The sequence below is a fragment of the Abramis brama genome (genome assembly GCF_963993115.1).
Source record: "Abramis brama genome assembly, chromosome: 22".
Classification (NCBI taxonomy): Eukaryota; Metazoa; Chordata; class Actinopteri; order Cypriniformes; family Leuciscidae; genus Abramis; species Abramis brama.
Window position 1 is genome coordinate 1121250 of NC_139984.1, and position 17821 is coordinate 1139070.

At 39.8% G+C, this 17821-nt stretch overlaps 1 protein-coding gene across 4 annotated transcripts in view; it reads left to right on the forward strand.

The window, feature by feature from the left end:
- Positions 1 to 17090, forward strand: part of LOC311073329 (uncharacterized protein) — a 33519-nt gene extending 16429 nt beyond the window's left edge. The window contains exons 1-11 of one of the 4 annotated variants that reach the window (XM_084098977.1): positions 12778 to 13128; positions 14039 to 14109; positions 14197 to 14373; positions 14464 to 14525; positions 14608 to 14694; positions 14782 to 14823; positions 14892 to 15065; positions 15145 to 15180; positions 15279 to 16015; positions 16112 to 16223; positions 16318 to 16333. In XM_084098977.1, coding sequence (XP_083955103.1) covers positions 12971 to 13128; positions 14039 to 14109; positions 14197 to 14373; positions 14464 to 14525; positions 14608 to 14694; positions 14782 to 14823; positions 14892 to 15065; positions 15145 to 15180 — 807 coding nt within the window. In that variant the 5' untranslated portion in view covers positions 12778 to 12970 and the 3' untranslated portion in view covers positions 15279 to 16015; positions 16112 to 16223; positions 16318 to 16333. Of the gene's footprint in view, positions 1 to 12777; positions 13129 to 14038; positions 14110 to 14196; positions 14374 to 14463; positions 14526 to 14607; positions 14695 to 14781; positions 14824 to 14891; positions 16016 to 16111; positions 16224 to 16317 lie in introns of those variants that run through there. The other 3 variants (XM_084098978.1, XM_084098976.1, XM_084098975.1) reach the window with 3 other exon arrangements.
- Positions 17091 to 17821: the final 731 nt, after the last annotated feature.

The following is a 17821-nucleotide window of genomic DNA, read 5'->3' on the forward strand; positions in this document are numbered from 1 at the left end:
AATAGGGCTTCATGAAAGTTGTGTAAATTGATGAATTTGACTTGGTGACAATAACAACTTTTTGAAAGCTATTAGGCAAAAAAAAAATATCATGCTAAACCATTTTCTTATTATCTTTATAATCTCATATCTCATATGTACATTTATGTAATATTAAGCTAACATATTTGTCTTAATTTTTATAGTGCATCATGAGCTTTTCAGCAGTCTAAAACCGTGTGTGGGTGAATTTACTTATGTTTCACTTTTGAAATGTGCAGCACATGGGGCTGTCCCCACATCTTTTATATTCACTGACCTTTTTATTGCGTTCATTACAGCACATGTTAGCAATACATTTTGGGTTAAGTTATTACACCAATACTGACAACACAGGAAACAGCTTTACTGCAAATACTAAAGATTCTACATCCTGATTCCAGTCCTTGCAAAGATAAACAAAGGTGGGGCGTTTTTTGACTGTCTGTTACTTTGACACATAGCAAAGTTGTCTATCTGCTCATATACCTATGTTGACTGCAGTAGTCCATCAAATGGTGTGTGTGTGGATTCAGTCAGCAGGTGCAAGTATCACTGTGAGGTATGTTTTCAGCTTCTTATGACAGAGAAATGATGACTGTCTTCACACACATAAACTCATGTTAAATGTCAGATATTAGCTGTTTCTGGAAGCCTGGGGGCTAAAATATTTGCAGCGTGTGCAAATGTGTGGGCAGTGCGTCTGAGTGTGTGTGTGAGTCAGAAGCGAAGCTCAGAGCGGCTCTCACATGTGTGTGGGCAGCTTCCAGATGGCTCCTCCAGCAAGCACACAAATGTCACTCTGATAACAAGCTGAAAGAGAGCGAGAAAAACAAGTTGTTGGAAGCATACAGACATCCCAACACATTCACAACACTGAATATGAAATATTAGCACACAAATGTATGGGTACAGATATAGGTGACACATATAAATTATACACATCCTGAAGTTCAAACACAACTGATCAATTAAATATTTAAATTGCTTCTCCAAGCAAGCAATGACATTAAATAAAGAGCAATTGGAGCTCATCAGATGTTTTTCCTGACAAAAAAAACAAAACAAAAAAACAGTGTTGCATCAGAGTTTGAGAGGATATTCAAACAATATCTGTGTGCTCATGCTTGCCCAGATAAAGTCTGCAAGAAGGAGGAAGAAAATCTCAATAAGCTCAAACATTACAAACACTGTAAAGAGAACTAAACAAACACAGATGCATGCAAATATTTAAAAAATGAGATTTGATATGAGTATATGTGCATAATCTGTTTGTATGTCTTCCTATGGTCAAATGTAATTAAAGGATAATTAGCTACCCATGTGTTCAGTGTTATATTCAGTGATGCTGAGTTTGAGAAAGGCAGACAGTGTTGAATGTGAAATGCACCTGTGTTAGTGCTGACACAGTCTCATGGCTCCTAGTGTTACACAGCGTGTTCAGCATGATCTGTGTGATAGCAGAAAAAACACTTCATCCTGGGGGGAAAAAGAGAGAGAAAGAGATGGTGTGATTCAGCAATAATTTACTAGAATCGACTAGAAACATGGATTTGAGACGTACATTAAGATGTCTATTATACTGAGATGCTAGTGCTTGAATGATTTAAAAACATTTAATATATTGTCATATTCATTCAAATTAATTTAGAATATAGACAAACCTTATATTAGTGTAATTGTCTAAATTGGCAATATGTTTAATCTGCCCTATATTAAAACATCCCTTTTTGGTGGGTTTTCTATAAAAAGAAAAAAGAAAAAGAAAGAACAGTTCATGAATCTATCAATTCGCCACTTCTATAATTCAAAGTGACATCAAAAAACACAAAACCCTTTACACTAAGGCTATTAATGTCACAATCAGCTGCTGGGTCATTATTTAGAACAACAAAATAACTACATGATGTTTCTCTGATAAGCAGTTTAAATCAGTGCATTGTCTGAGTGCTGTTTGCCATTGCACTGTAAAAATAAAAATATTGTAATGCTTTGCTATCACAATTTTTCACAAATCTTTTGTCAGTTCAGCTTAGGTTCACAAACGTTCAGAAAACACAATATTTGTTTCTGTTGAATAAACTTATCTCGTTCTTTGTATCAACTCACATTTGTTTTAACCCAACCAGGTTAGGCAACTTTATGTTAAACCAACAAATCATTTTTATAGTGTGATTATGTTTTTAATTTCTGTGCATGATGTTAATCTAATGCCACATTCACAATAATACTAGCCTGGTTAAAACCAGACCATTCTCAGTAGTAACTGAGTTATGGTCTGGCAAAGCTCCATAGACAAATCATTTCCAAAGGGACCAACGGACGTCGCTCAAATGCCTCTGGGCGCAGTTGGATAGACCTAAAACCAATCAGAGCGACCGACCGTCATCGTGTAAAGCCATATGCTGCTTCCCAATTCGCCTAAGTTACACTACGCCATAAAAGTATGTACTCTTTTTGTGAAGAAAAGATATTTACTTTTGAATGTGTAGCAAAAAAGTAGGCAAGCTTTAGGACATGCTACTTCGTCATCTTTATCGGACGGATCTGTCGCGTGCATCCTGTCATTTAAACTGCCCTGTCAATCATCTTGTCACAGTTAAAATCCTCTATTAAATCTAATTTAATTCCCTACCGTTTCGGAGAGAAATGTAGTAGCACGTTCATCTGCCAGTGGGTCTTTTATGGAGACTGTCCTCATGTGTTTGCAATTTGAATATAATAATGCATTTAAAAGTTGAACGGACGTCGCTCAAATGCCTCTGGGCGCAATAGGATAGACCTAAAACCAATCAGAGCGATCGTCATTGTGTAAAGCCCGCCTCAACGTTTCTGATTGGTGCCGCGATTTCGACGGCATGGAAATGGGCTTGAATGAGCTCTTTGCCAGACTACTACTCGAGCAAATCTGAATTTGCCGGAAGTTGTCTGGGTTTTCCCAGGCTACAATAATACGTTTTAATTTAAAAATAAAACTTTTCAATGAAAATATTTTCTAAAGTGTCTTCACGTTCGGTTATCGCTGGAGGAAAACTAGTGTGGTGAGGAAACACAGCAAACTTTACAGTATCTTTACAGTAGGGCTGTAGTCAAGACCACCTTTGTCGAGTCCAAGACAAGTCCAAGACCAAAGAGGTTTGAGTCCAAGACAAGACCGAGTCCAAAAAGGTTCAAGTCCGAGTCAAGACCGAGTCCAGGACAGGAAAAAAAAGTATTATGCATGACATTATCAAGACAATCATTTTGGGCTATTATTTGTTGATCTAAAAGCAAAAACAGTGTCAAATAAGACTCTATTTTTAAAAATATAGCCTATAGAAATTAAATCATTATGTAATAATGAAATAATGAATGATTTTAATTTTATTGAAAATAATTGACTAATTCAAAGAACAAAAAAAAATAATTATATAGGCCTAAAGGCGCACACACATTCGTTTCGACTGTCTGATCAGCATCACATTCTGTTCCTGTCAATCATACACGCAATGTCAACCAATTAAACTGCATGAGGGAGGGCCGAGCCAACACACACACACACACACACACACACACTCTAGAGATGCGAATAAACCGCGGATTGGGCGGATGACGTGACGAAAAATAATATTTTAATTCAATTCGGGCGGGTGGCGATTGAACCAATCAAATGAAAAAAGTTTCATCAAGCGGCAACGTATGTGTGCTTACTGGGAACATAATAAAGACACCTGGACTCGGTCGAGAGCAGAAGCCATATTTGGCAAGACCATTGGCCAAGACCGAGACAAGTCTGAGTCCGAATACCAGCGAGTCTGAGACAAGTCTGAGACAAGTCCGAGACCGTTTTTCTAAAAAAGACTGGACTCGAGTACTACATCCCTACTTTACAGTATCGCTCCTGCATCATGTAAACGGCATCTTCGACAAAGAACTGTAGATGCAGATATCATGACAATCTATCGATAAACACACACCTTGTTCTCTGCTTCTGAACTGAATGGACTGAATAGTGCCGACACACGTCAGTGTGAAGCTCAACTTCCATAGTAATGAAAACGCTTGCTTTGCTTCGCGACATTGGACATGCACTGCGAAAGACGGGGAGGAGCCAAATCCTGCCGCTGTTTTCATATGAGGCGATCACAAATTCATGTACAAGTTGAAAAATGGCCTAGTGACGCCCCTGGTACCGGCAAAATGTGAGAAGTGCCGGTACGCAAGAAAAAATGAGGGTACACTGCAGCTTAAAATAGAGAAGTGCCGTACCGGCCCTTCAAGTACAGTTTCTATTATAATATAACTGTTCAAAACCAACAAAAGAAATGTTCTTGGTGTGCTGAAGATTCTGACACAAATTCATCACACCAAGAAAACCCACTATCCAAAGAATAAAATACAATAAAAATAGAGACAAAGTTGTCAAGTTAAGCCCACCAGCCTTATACAAGTATAGAGGGGGTTAAATACTGTTTTTCTAAAGCCCAAAGTATACTTAGTGACATCATTTTTGTCATCAGGAGGGTCCACGCGCACTTTTTCTGTGTGCAGCCCAAGTTTTGGAGAAGGACCTGGCTGCTGCCTGCAGATCGCCCCACATTACTCTGATTGGCTGATGTATGCCTATTGAAGATGAATGAGCCAATCAGAGTTAGTGTGGGGTGGGTCGATACGTGCAGCCCCTCCCCGATCTGCAGGCTGCAGCCAGGTGCACTTGAATGTTTGTGTCTGCGCAAACGGTGCACGTACAACAGCGCATGTATAAGTGACTTTAGCGCTTGAAAACAAAGTCCACTAGAGATCACGTCTTTCTGAAATAAAATAAGGGTTAATAAATGTTGTAAATGTGCCTATAAAAAATAGTTTAATGTGGGAGGAGTCAATTGCACACTCAGGTACATTAGAAATAACGATTAATATTAACCTCCTCATCAGTTGCATTGTGACACCCTGTATGTAAAGTCACAGGAATAATAATTTTTTTTTCCTTTTTCAATGTATTTGATTGTTTTATTGTGTTGATGATATTGTTTCAATTAGTGTCATTATGCTGCATTTGTTATGCGTAATACCCTCATGTGGACAGTAGGGGGAGACAAGGTGCTGATCAGAGACTATGTGGGTAACTATGAGTCGCTGCGAAGAAGCCGCCATTACGAGAGCGACTCTGTTATTGAAAGCAGCACGATCTTGTCTGACTCATTGTTTGTTCAAACAGGTGGGTGAAATCGATCACCAAGGACTTAAAACATGAAACAATATGTTAATAACATGTTTATGTTGTCTGAGGAGGATAATATACCATTCCTGAGTAACGTTAAGATGTCAAAACAAGACAGTGTTATGTTTATGAGAATGCCGTTTCATTCGCGGATGTCGTGTGCTAGGCCTGGTATTGATATTATATTGACTCATTGTTTGTTCAAACAGAAACTTTACTGCAGGACCGCCAGTCGGACGGCGGGCGTGCTACAGCATCTCACCTGCTTTTTCAGTTTCTTGTGCAGCATTTAAGACGCTGCGTAAAAAAATCCACCAAGTGCACGACTACAATGTTAAGAGCGGTAGCGGAAGATTAGACTAGCCTTTCTACAACACATCCTGACGTTACGTGTCTTTACAGGATCTTTACGAGATGTGTGTGAACACACTCACAGATTCCGGAAAATCACTGGCAGTGAATGAACCAAAATCAAACGATCCCGGGACAAATCCCGAGACACATTATCCGTGTATTTTCCGGAATCTCTGTGTGAAAGGGGCTAGACTGTGAACGCTCTCCACAACAGAACTGTTTATGTTCAAGGGAGTGTGAAGAAGAAGTTGTTTTATTTATATAGCGCCTTTCCGTAGCTCAAGGTCACTTTACATTGTACATTACAAAACATTTACACACAAGGACACATATAGTCACATTATCCAAAATACATGTTAAATAGATATGTTTTTAGCTGAGTCTTGAACGTAACCACAGATGAGATATTACAAATTGTAAGGGGGAGTGAATTCCATAATTTAGGAGCATTAACACTAAATTACCTTCCACCTACAGTAGACAACCGGAAACGAGGGATGGATAATAAACCAAATTCAGCTGATCTAAGGGCCAGTCCGGCGGTAAGAGTAAAGTAGATCAGACAGATATGGGGGTGCAAAACCATTTAATGCTTTAAACATTATAAGTAATACCTTAAAGTGAATACGTGATGCCACGGGTAGCCAGTTTTGAGTTTTGAAAATACTGTAATCTTGCAATCAGTTTTTTGGGCAGACCTAGAAATAGAGCATTGCAATAATCCAGATGTGATGTGATTAATGCATGAATTAACCCTCTGGGGCCTAAGGTGTTTTTGGGGTCCTTGAGATGTTGTGACATGCTTTTGAGTTGCTTATAAACATATTAATGGCAAAGGTATAATTACACTCTATTTAGCACAAACAGGGCTACCATAATATGTGAGCAACATGTATGTACATGTTTGTATTTTTGAGAAAATAATGTTTATGCATGGTTATTGAAAAAAACTAAAAATGAAAGTTTGTGAAATAAGGCCACAAAACACATACTAAATATGTGTCCACAAGACTTCTGAATAATGCATTTTGTCGCCTAGAGTTTTTTCTTCAAAATGATGTGAAAATCATCCTGCCTAATTGTTCACATAAAACAATACATTGATTTAAATTTTGTAAGACACTTTTTGTTTGGAAAGGCAATATGCGCAGGGGCGTGAACGATCCAACACCATCATGAATAATAAGTGGTTCACACCTGAGAAGACAATGGCCCGCATAATGGGGCTGCATACATAATGAGCCTTTCATTCAGGTGTGTGACTGAGCCACAAGAAAGAATGCAAGGACAAAAAAAAATAAAATATATATATATATATATATATATATATATATATATATATATATATATATATATATATATATATATAATTGGTTCACAGTTAGAAACACAGTTGTTGTTTTTTTTCCCACAAATTGTGCTTGCAAATTGTATAATATCCAAGGTAAACATTTCTAGTAATTGTGCAGTTAATTGTTCTCATACTGTATTTTCAGATTTGGAATATATTCTCTACCCAAATGTGTCACTAATAAAACACAATAAAAATTATTTAAAGAGAAGGCTTATATTGACCTTTTAAGATTTTGTTTACATCTATCCTTGTGTATATATATATATATATATATATTTTTTTTTTTTGTGCTATTTTATTAAAAAGGTTATACAATTACAACAACAATTAAAATTGTGTAACAATATTTCCAGTGTAATCTTTCTTTGTAAAAACTAAAGTATACATTTTATCATACGTATTTCAAAGTTAAGGATTCATTAGTTTGAATATAGCATACATTGGAACAAACACTATAATAACATCTTAGCTGATGACTTTATTTTTGACAAAACATAGTATATATATATTTAACATATGAGCAGAAATTGGCAACATTATAAGCTTATTTGATGTGGCAGTATTTTACAGTAAAAACTTTTAAAGTAAAAGATTTTTACTCATCTCAGTATAGCAATAGAGTTTGCTAAAAGCTGTTCATTCATTCACACACAGAAACGAGATTCATTTTGAAACAGTATTTTTGCCAGCTGTAGAAGCTACACAACAGCGCGCATCTGTGCGTTCATTCATTCACACACAGAAACGCGATTCACATTTAAACAGTCTTTTTGCGTGTACAGACACTTGCGATTAGAACAAAGCAAATATAGAACTGACCTATTCCTCAGCCGGATCCGTTGCTCCTTGAAATGAAACTTCCAGCACTTCTGAGGTAAATTTTCCAGGATTATTATTAAGACAGTATTATTCCTCACAGCGTCGTAAGGTACAATGATTCTGAAAGTAAACTCGCGGTGTGTTTTATCCAGCTGATTGTGCGCGTTCACAGGTTTGCGTGGATGCCTCAGATCATTTGCGTTTGAATAGCGCGCGCTCTCCGTGGGCGGGGTCACATTAAAACATAATGAGCTGAGATGAGAACGACTGACATCTCTCTCTTTTCATACATATTACATAAACTGAGAATATTTTTTTTTTTTAAATAAAAAATACTTCATTTAAAAGAAGAAAATTCAAGCTTCATGCCTGTGTGCCTGTGTGACTGTTTGACTGAGTATTCGCTGAGTTATAGTTAATTTTCGGACGCGTTTCAGAATGGACTTCACTGACAGAGAGAAAGCAGAACTCACATCATGTTTATTTTTCTTTATTTGGCAAAAAGCACAACACTTTGTTTTTATTGTGAGTATACACAAAAAAAATACACACTTAACAAGATCGATTGATGTATGAACTTGTATGCAAGATCAAAGTCAACAGAGTATTTTGAGTCTCTTTTGCACTGATAAGAAAAAAAGCGAGTCTATCGCGCCGGCGCGATTGTCAACCCCAGGGGGTTAAGGTTTCAGCATCAGCTAAAGTGAGAGAAGATCAAAGACGTGCAATATTACGAAGATGGAAAAAAATAGTTTTTAACAAGAGAAGAAATATGAGAGCCAAAATATAGAGTTGAGTCGATTAAGACACCAAGGTTATGAATAGATGACGGAGGCTTAACATGAACTCCATCAATATCAAAGGACAGGTCCATCCTTTTGACTGAGGCAGCAGAGCCAATCACCAATATCAGACTTCACAATTAGATCACTTATGGCAGCAGGAGTAGTCAGAGTAAAAGCAGAGAGAGAGTTTGTTGAGTGACCTGAATCAGATAACATCAAATGAACATTTGAGTTACTTGTATGAGGGGTGTCTTTGGTGATGGATTCAGTGATTGATTTCAATTTGTCTGAAAAGAATTGGGAAAAGCTATTCACAGGCACCCCAGAGCCCCATAACATGTTGTGGTGGATTAGTGAGTTTGTTAACCATAGCAAAGAGTGATTTGGGTCTGCACGTGGAATGCCTAATGGTAGAGGAGAAATAAGAGGATCTTGCATCGTTGAGGGCTGTACGGTAGTTGAGCAAATGTTCTTTAAAGGCCAGAGAGGGCACAATGAATCCAGTTTTCCTGTATAGTCTTTCTAGGCGGCAACCCTCAGTGTTCATCATTCGTAGATCAGGAGTGAAGCAGGGTGAAGCACGAATAGATGGAGCCAGTCTAGTTTTAACAGGAGCATGCCTCTCAAGTATTTGAGAAAAAGCATTATTGTAAATACAGCAGATTTCTGACGGACAGTTAGATAGTAGACATTCTGACAAGATTGAAGCCCTTATTGAAACAGAGAAAGAAGATGGATTCAGAGAATTGATATTACGATAGGTGAGTATTTTCTTCAGTGGTGATATAGATATTGGAAAACTAAAACTGAAGTTTATGAGTTTGTGATAAGAGAAAGCAAAATCAGAGCCACTAACAAGAATATTATACAAGCCAGATTGTACATATGAGATCCAGTATATGACCCCTGGAGTGAGTAGCAGAAGTTACATGTTGAGTTAAGTTGAAACAGTCCAGCACAGACATCAATTCAATGCATGTGCAGTGTTTTCATGTATATTAAAATCATCAAGCAAAATAACAGATGAATGACTACCACAGACAAGAGTGAGTAACTCCCTAATCTCAGACAAAAAGTCAGAGGGAAATTTTGGAGGTCGGTAACAGGTTAAGATTACAGCCAGTGACGTATGGCCAGTCATTTTCAGCGCTAGGTATTCAAATGCTGCAACATTATGAAACTCGATCTTGGATATTTTAATAGTCTCACGGCAAACTACAGCCAGCCCTCCACCTCTACGATGGAGACGCGGTTGAGAGAAATAGATGTACCCAGGTGGAGTTAAGAGGTTAAGGTTGAAAAGGTCATTAGGCACCTGCCAGGTTTCCGTCAAAAGTAGCATGTCCAGGTTTGTGTCAATGATTATGTCATTCAACACTGATGCTTTATCACAATCCACAGAAGGGGAGGCTACCCAACCATACCAAGGATTGACACCATAAAAAGATAAAGAGAGTGGAGGCTCACTGTATCAGACGTTGAGAGGGATATAAGGATAGGAATGGAGAGGGCTCGCAGCCGATCTGTGTGACAGGATCACGGAGACTGCTGGGTCAGTTATCCAAAACTTTTTGAGTGTGTAAAGTAGTCCAGGAAATAATCCAAGAATGTCGAATCCCAGAAAAAACATATCCAAAAACAAACGTAACAGTCAACAATAACAGACAGACAGGTACCAGCGTGAAGTGGCAGCACAAGCGCACTTAGCATTCTCACACCAGAAGTGTGGATGACACAGGTTCTCCTGAAGTCAAACATGTCTTTAATTTTGTTGACATTTAAAAGCACATTTTGTTGTCGCTGCACCAGTCCACCAGCTCAGTTGACCTCTACTCTGTATGTGGTCTCATCTTTGTTGCTGATAAGACCAACCATTGTTGTATCATCCGCAAGTTTGATCTGATTTGAGCTGTGCAGGGCAGCACAGTAATATGTGTGAAGGGTGAACAAAAGTGGAACGAGCACATTAACACTAAATGGATTGATCTGACTGATGACACTTTTGTCTTCTGTTAAGCTGATTTATAGCTGAATCTGCAACATCAACACTGTTATTGAACGTGTGGCGAGTGGTAAGTTTGATGACAGAGAGAGAAATTGGCAAAGAGAGGGAGACAAAGCGAGAAGAGAGAGAGAGCAAAGGAGAAAGAGTCGACTACGCCACCCTGGCCACTAAGCCAGGTAAATATCCTAGTGAGGACACACAGGTTCGATTTTCCCCTACACAGAGACTCGGAGACATGGATATGACAAAGTAAAAAAAGATTCTTTATTGAACAAAGATAAAATGCTGGAGAGCAAGTCAATTAGGTTCGAGCATACAAAGGCTCAATCGCACTAACATAACCACAACACAGTAACAATAAACAAACTCACAGGGCTCGTGATTACCAGAAGCAGGACGAGCTAGTGCCAGACTTCGTAACGTCAGCGATGGTCAAGGAGCACCCACACGTGCACTACACTTCACACGCACACTTACGTCAACCAAAGATCAATCACTATGGGTTGTAGACCACACACTGTGGCTCATCAGGACCACCATAAAAACAGAGCAACTAGCCCTCCTGCTCCGGACTCACAGCACCTGAAACACAAGAAATACATATTGAAAAGAAAAATAATTGTAATAATTAATGTAAATTTAAACTTCCATTACTTTTTCATACTTAAATTTTTGCATCTTAAATCTGCATTTTTTTTCCCTTTAAAACAAAACCGAACTTGGGTCTATACTCCAAAGCATTCTTGAATTACATCCATTTAAGCTTGAATAGTGCATTTTAATGTCCATTCTCAAAAAGGGGGGTGACAGCTAAGGGGTTAAGGTGCTATAAGCGATGTCACACGTTTTTTAGGCCAAAACATTTTTTGTCACATACAGCAAACATCTCCTCACTATCCGCTAGCTGCCTGTCACCTGAACACACTGTAAAAAAACGCGGTCTCTGTAGACACCACAGGCTCCACAAACGGCAACAAAAACAAACTGGGCTCACCCGCACCACGAAACATAACAAACAGTGTTCCAGCCAATAACTGGCAAGGTGGGGTTTGGGGGGTTAGTGCGCGTACACATGAAGGGGGTGTGGAGGAGAGAGAAGCATGAAGAGGGAAGTTTGAATTATGGCCGACACACGACCAAAGAGACGACGTTCCGATGAACAAATTGCAAAGAAGAGGGACAAGGTAAATCCATTTTTCTTTCTAAATTGACGTTCATGTTCGCCAAACCAACTCAAGGATGTAATTAGCTAGAACTATGCAGTCAGCGTTAACTTTGGTGAATACAACATGTATGTTTCTAGCAGCTAGCGATCAATCTCTATTGTAAATGGTCAAGCAAATTCACAGTAGGGCGACAATTTGTGTGAATGATTGTTTTCACCCACTGTTTGTTATGAATTTGAATGTTCATTTATAGGCTATTGACAACTTTGACTAAATAGGTGGCGAAACGATTTTAAGATAATGTTTCTCTTTTTCTGCATTCTGAGGCCTGTTGCACAAAAGTAGAATTAAGGCTACGTCTACATTAATCCGGATACATTTGAAAACGGCGTTTTCGTTTATAAACGCTCTCCGTCCACACTAGCGTTTTCAAGCGTTTTCGGACGTTTCAGTGTGGATGAGAAACTTTTGAAAAACGCCTGAAAACGCTAAATTCACATTTACTGCGCATGTGTAAAACCCCACAAAAGCTCACTGATATGATTCAGATGGAAAAATAAATAATGAAGTTATCGCGCAATTCTTCTGACAGGATAATTTTATTTAGTAAAATATCTCACCATTCACTGATGCGTCCAGGTCGCACGCAGTCACCACATGTTTGGTCTAAAACGCGACTGTTCTCATGTCTCGCCGCAGGACAGCAAATGTGAGTAAATTCTGTCATCTTTGCAGGACTGTGATATGAAGAGTGTGCAATGTAGAATATTTTTAGCAACAGTGTGAAAGTGAATAGCACATAACAGGCACAATACTGGTATAAACATGAATATCTATTGGTACAATATGCGTCACATGACTAAATTTACGTCATCGTTTTTAAATCCCTCCGGTTTCACAGTCCACACTACAACGCGAAAACGGCGTTTTCAAATGTATACGCTTTGGAGTGCGTTTTCAAAAAGCTTCGTTTTCATTAATAAAAACGCCGTCTCAGTGTGGACGGAAGGCCAAAACGGAGAGAAAAAGATGCGTTTTCAAACGAAAACGTATTAGTGTGGACATGGCCTAAGACATCCGGGATAAATGACTCAGCTGAGCTCAATGAAGCCAAAACATGTGCGTCCAGGCTTAATTGGTTGCACAAAGACCAAGCCAGGATGAGCAGACACGGATTCATTAAGCCAGGTGAAACCAATCCTGGATAGGTGCGCGCTCACGGCTCACTCAAATAGACCCCGCCACAGATCACAGATTAACTGATTTACCATGGCAACTAGAGCCGCGTACTTTTCCCCGTCGGAAGCACAAATCCTCATGGAGGCATACGAGGAGGTAAAAGATATAATTAAGAAGAAAGGCAACACCGCCACAGTGATAAAGCAAAGAGAAAAAGCGTGGCAAAGTATTGCAGACCGCCTGAATGCGTAAGTAGTGCACAATTACACACTCACCGCTCCGCTGAAACATCACAATTACAATTCAAATATTTAATTCACATCTCCAAAAACGCAGTTGTACTGTAATTATGAAACGGTTAAATTTTTAATTGAAATGCACTGCAGATATGAGTGAAATTTTGTAAAGTAACTCCATCACACTGTATAAAGCTATGATAAATTATTATTAAAGCCTTACATTATTATTTAACGTTACTACGCTCAGTACGGTTTAATCTTAGCCGTTGTACTCTGCTTCTTATGTTGTCCACCGTTTTTTTGTGTGTTTCTCCTGCTTTTATTAATGTAAAGCTGCTTTGACAGAATGAAACAATTGTGAAAAGTGCTATATAAATAAAATTTAATTGAATAAATAGATGAGCTATAATAATAATCACTTTAATTTATATAGCGCCTTTCAAAGGACCCAAGGTCGGTTGCTCACTGCACTGCAAAAATGTCTTTCTTACTTAGTATTTTTGTCTTGTTTTCAGTAAAAAAAAAATCTTAAACATTTTCTTGAGCAAAATTACCTAGGAAAATAAGCAAAAAAATCTGCCAGTGAAACAAGAGAACTTTTCTAAAATTAAGTGTTTATGGAAAAAGTAAACTTATTTCAAGAGAATTTTTCTTATTATATTGACAGATTTTTTATTTTTTTGCTTGTTTTAAGCACACATTTACTTAAAGTTTATATTTTTTGTCTAAACTATACTTATTTTGCTAGGTCATTTAGCAAATCAAGAAAATACATCTTTATTTAAGATTTTTTTTTTGTTGATATTTTTACTGAAAACAAGACAAAAATACCAAGTCATTTTTTGCAGTGTGACTCCATTAAATGTTCTTGTGATAAAGAATGTGTGTGTGTGTGTGTGTGTGTGTGCGTGTGATGTAGATTAAACATGAACGGGCCAAAACGGACATGGCAGCAGGTCAAAATCAAATACAAGAACATTCTGCAGAATGGTATGGTCCCTGACTAATATTTAACAAAGCACAAGCATATATTGTACCCAGAAGGTGCCTGCTCACACATTGTCTGTACTGTTTTAGCAGTGAAAAAGAATACCCACAGACAAGGCACGGGTGGTGGGTCACCAAAGGCTGACCTTACCCCAGCAGAGGACATGGCCTTGGAGCTAAATAAAGGCAGGCCCGTCTTAGAGGGGATCCCTGGGGGGAAAGAGACGAGCATAGATTCCTCCCAAGATGCCACCCGCTTCATTCAAGGTATGTCCTTCCATCTCTACATGGGATACAACCACATTCATATTGAATCAATTTGGACTGCCTGACTTTGGTTTACCTATTGCCTTGCAGTGTCTGGCAGCACTGTGTTCCTGTTAGAGCCACCAGCACAAGCACCAGACGATGCTGATCCAGTGAGTACTCCATCAAAGGCATACTGTAGGCCTGGCATGTCTTGTCTACTAGCTTCAATATGAATCCGATTAAATGTGATAGGGTGAAAGCCCCAGTGCAGCAGCAACAGCACATGATGGAGACGATGATGAGGAGGAGACCATCTCTCTGGATTCCAGAAGGCATGAGGTATCATGTTAAGACTGTGAAAGTACTATTTACTCTACAATGGTGAGGAGTCCTCATCAAAATCAAAAAATCTAATTTCTTTTACAGGACCCAGATGCTATACAGTGGGAAAACCAGCCTGGCAACATAGTGCGTATTAATAAAAGGACACCACATCCTGCCAAATTCCAGCTGCGCTAATTGTATTGTGTTCACAGAGCTCACAAGCTATCAGAAAGTTGTATGGCAACCACCTCCGGCGCCAAATAGAACTGGCAGACATAGACATTCAGTACAAGAAGAAAAAGATGGAAAATCTTGCACTGGAGTCCGAAATAAAAAAGAGGACAATTAGGAAACTGGACCTTGAAATAAAAAAACTTGAGAGGGAGGTGAGATATGCCTTCAATGTACACTGTATGCTAACTGTAACACAAATGTATTAATCATTATTTTTCTTTCCTCCCCCAGCTCCAAGAAGATGACACAGCTCAAAATAAAAATTAGGTATATTCTCGTAAAGTCAAGTGAGCCATGACATATGAGCTCTTATTGTGAGCACACAGGACGGTGGCATCTTTCTAAGGTTTTTTTTATTTTCCCAGCAATCAGTACAACCAAGTCATCGTTATAAGGCACCGGCCTCTTTTGCCCACCCCCCCAGCACCAGGTGTGGCCACTAGCCTATATGAAGGGCCAAAATTGTGTGTTCCTTTCTGCTCTGACAATGGCATGCCCATTCTTGCGAGATGTGGTGGATGAAGAAGCACTTGTGCTGAGGAGAGCCTTCAGGCGAGAAAGGGTCTTCAGGGACTGGTTGGACCCACTGGCCTTCCCTGATGACCATCTATATGAAAGATACAGGTTTTCTGCAGATGGCATCAGGTATCTATGCAGACTACTGGGTCCCAGGATTAAGCACCGCACTGCACGGAGCCATGCACTGAGTGTGGAGCAAATGGTTTGTGTGGCCTTGCGCTTTTTTGCTAGTGGAGCCTTCCTGTACTCAGTGGGGGATGCAGAACAGCTGAACAAGGCCACAATTTGCCGCACAATAAGGAGTATGTGTCTGGCTATCAAAGCATTAGCAGATGTCTTCATCTCCTTCCCTGGCCACAGAAGACTCTGTGACATCAAAGGAGTTCTATAGGATTGCAGGTAAGAGGATCTACAAATTACAGGACAACTGTTAACACATAGTATTCTTTCATTACTTTGTGTGACAGGTTTCCCCAATGTCATTGGTGCAGTGGACTGCACACACATAAGGATAAAAGCCCCCTCAGGTGCCCATGAGGCCGATTTTGTGAATAGGAAATCCTTTCACAACATTAATGTTCAGGTGAACATAACTTTTTGATATTGTCCATTGACGAACACTCTGCATTGCCAGTGATGTGCATTGATTGGTGTAATATTCCTCATCTTATGATTTCAGATGGTCTGCAATGCTGACTGTGTGATCAGCAATGTTGTGGCAAAATGGCCTGGCTCAGTCCATGACTCCAGAATCTTTCGGGCCTCTGAAATCTATCAGTGCCTATCACAAGGTAAGCCACACAACCCCTATTTATAACCATCATGGCTGTGTCAAGAATATCACTGTGTTTATGAGGTAGTAATGATGAGATTTTGTGTTGACAGGTGAATTCTCTGGTGTGTTGCTGGGAGACAGGGGGTATGGCTGCCAGCCTTTTCTCCTGACACCTTTCACAGACCCCCAGGAAGCACAGCAGGCCTACAACCATGCCCATGCCAGGACCAGGGCCAGAGTTGAAATGACCTTTGGCCTCCTGAAGGCACGCTTTCACTGCCTTCACAAATTAAGGGTCAGCCCTGTTAGGGCATGTGATATTACTGTGGCTTGTGCTGTCCTCCACAATGTGGCCTGCCTGAGGAAGGAGAGGGCCCCCAGAGTGCCACCAGCCATGGACTGGGACAATCCGGCAATCTTCCCTGATGACGACAGTGGTCGGCTGCTGAGGGACCAATATGTGTTGAATTATTTTAGTTAGTATGTGTGCTTTCAATTTTGGTTAAATATGTCCTGCGGTGGCAGAGGAATTTGGGTTTTTTTGGGTTCGTTTTTTTACGAATTTGGCCTCTTATGATGTTTGTGCGGTATACTGTGTGTAATACAAGGCTGCAGGGAGGCTACTGCATCCATTCATTTGTCTGTTCAGTTGATGTGTATGGATTTGTCCTGCATTTATTTTAGTGTGCAGACATGCAGGGTGTGTTATATACAGACCTTTGAATGTGTATGTATCATTTTGTATAATATGCTTTGATTCTGTGCTTTCCATCTTGTAGAGTCACTGTGACTTCAGTTTCGAAAGGAGCTGATGGTTTACCTGCTTTGTTTTGTCCTTATTCAATAAAGGAACATAATGTTACACATTGTGTTTTTATATTCATATGGAATGTGTATTTGTGTATTTGTTTATATGACAGAGTACGTCTCCGGTTACTTATTGTAACCTTGTTCCCTGAGAAAGCGGAACGAGATGCTGCGCTGCTCAGCGCATTGGGAACATATTTTATCGTGACCAGCTGTGAATAGTGTGTATAACACGTCGATGGAATTGACCCGGAGGTAATATAGCCTCGGTCGGTGACGTCATAGGCGCGCCCCCGCGACACGAGGCTATAAGTAGATGAGCCACAGGTGCATCGTCAGGATATTTTGTCTGAAGAGCAGTCCCGGGACATCTTCAGCACGGCAAAGTAGCGCAGCATCTCGTTCCGCTTTCTCAGGGAACAAGGTTACAATAAGTAACCGGAGACGTTCCCTTTCGAAAGCTACAATCGATGCTGCGCTGCTCAGCGCATTGGGAACGAGAATACCCACGCCGCCGTGCTTGAACATGTCTGGACTCCCACGGTTGTGCAGGTGTGTTTCACAAGAACGTAAGAAGGCCTAGACATTAGCTTGCGATGTTGACTCAAGGACATGAGAGCCCGGAGTGGAATGAACATCCAAACTATAAAATCTTATGAATGTGTGCGGAGAGGACCAACCTGCCGCATCACAAACATGTTGCAAAGGGGCCCCCCTTGCCAGAGCACTAGAAGAGGCGACCCCCCTGGTGGAGTGAGCTCTAAGACCTATAGGCGAAGTTTGCCCACGCGCCTCATAAGCAAGAGC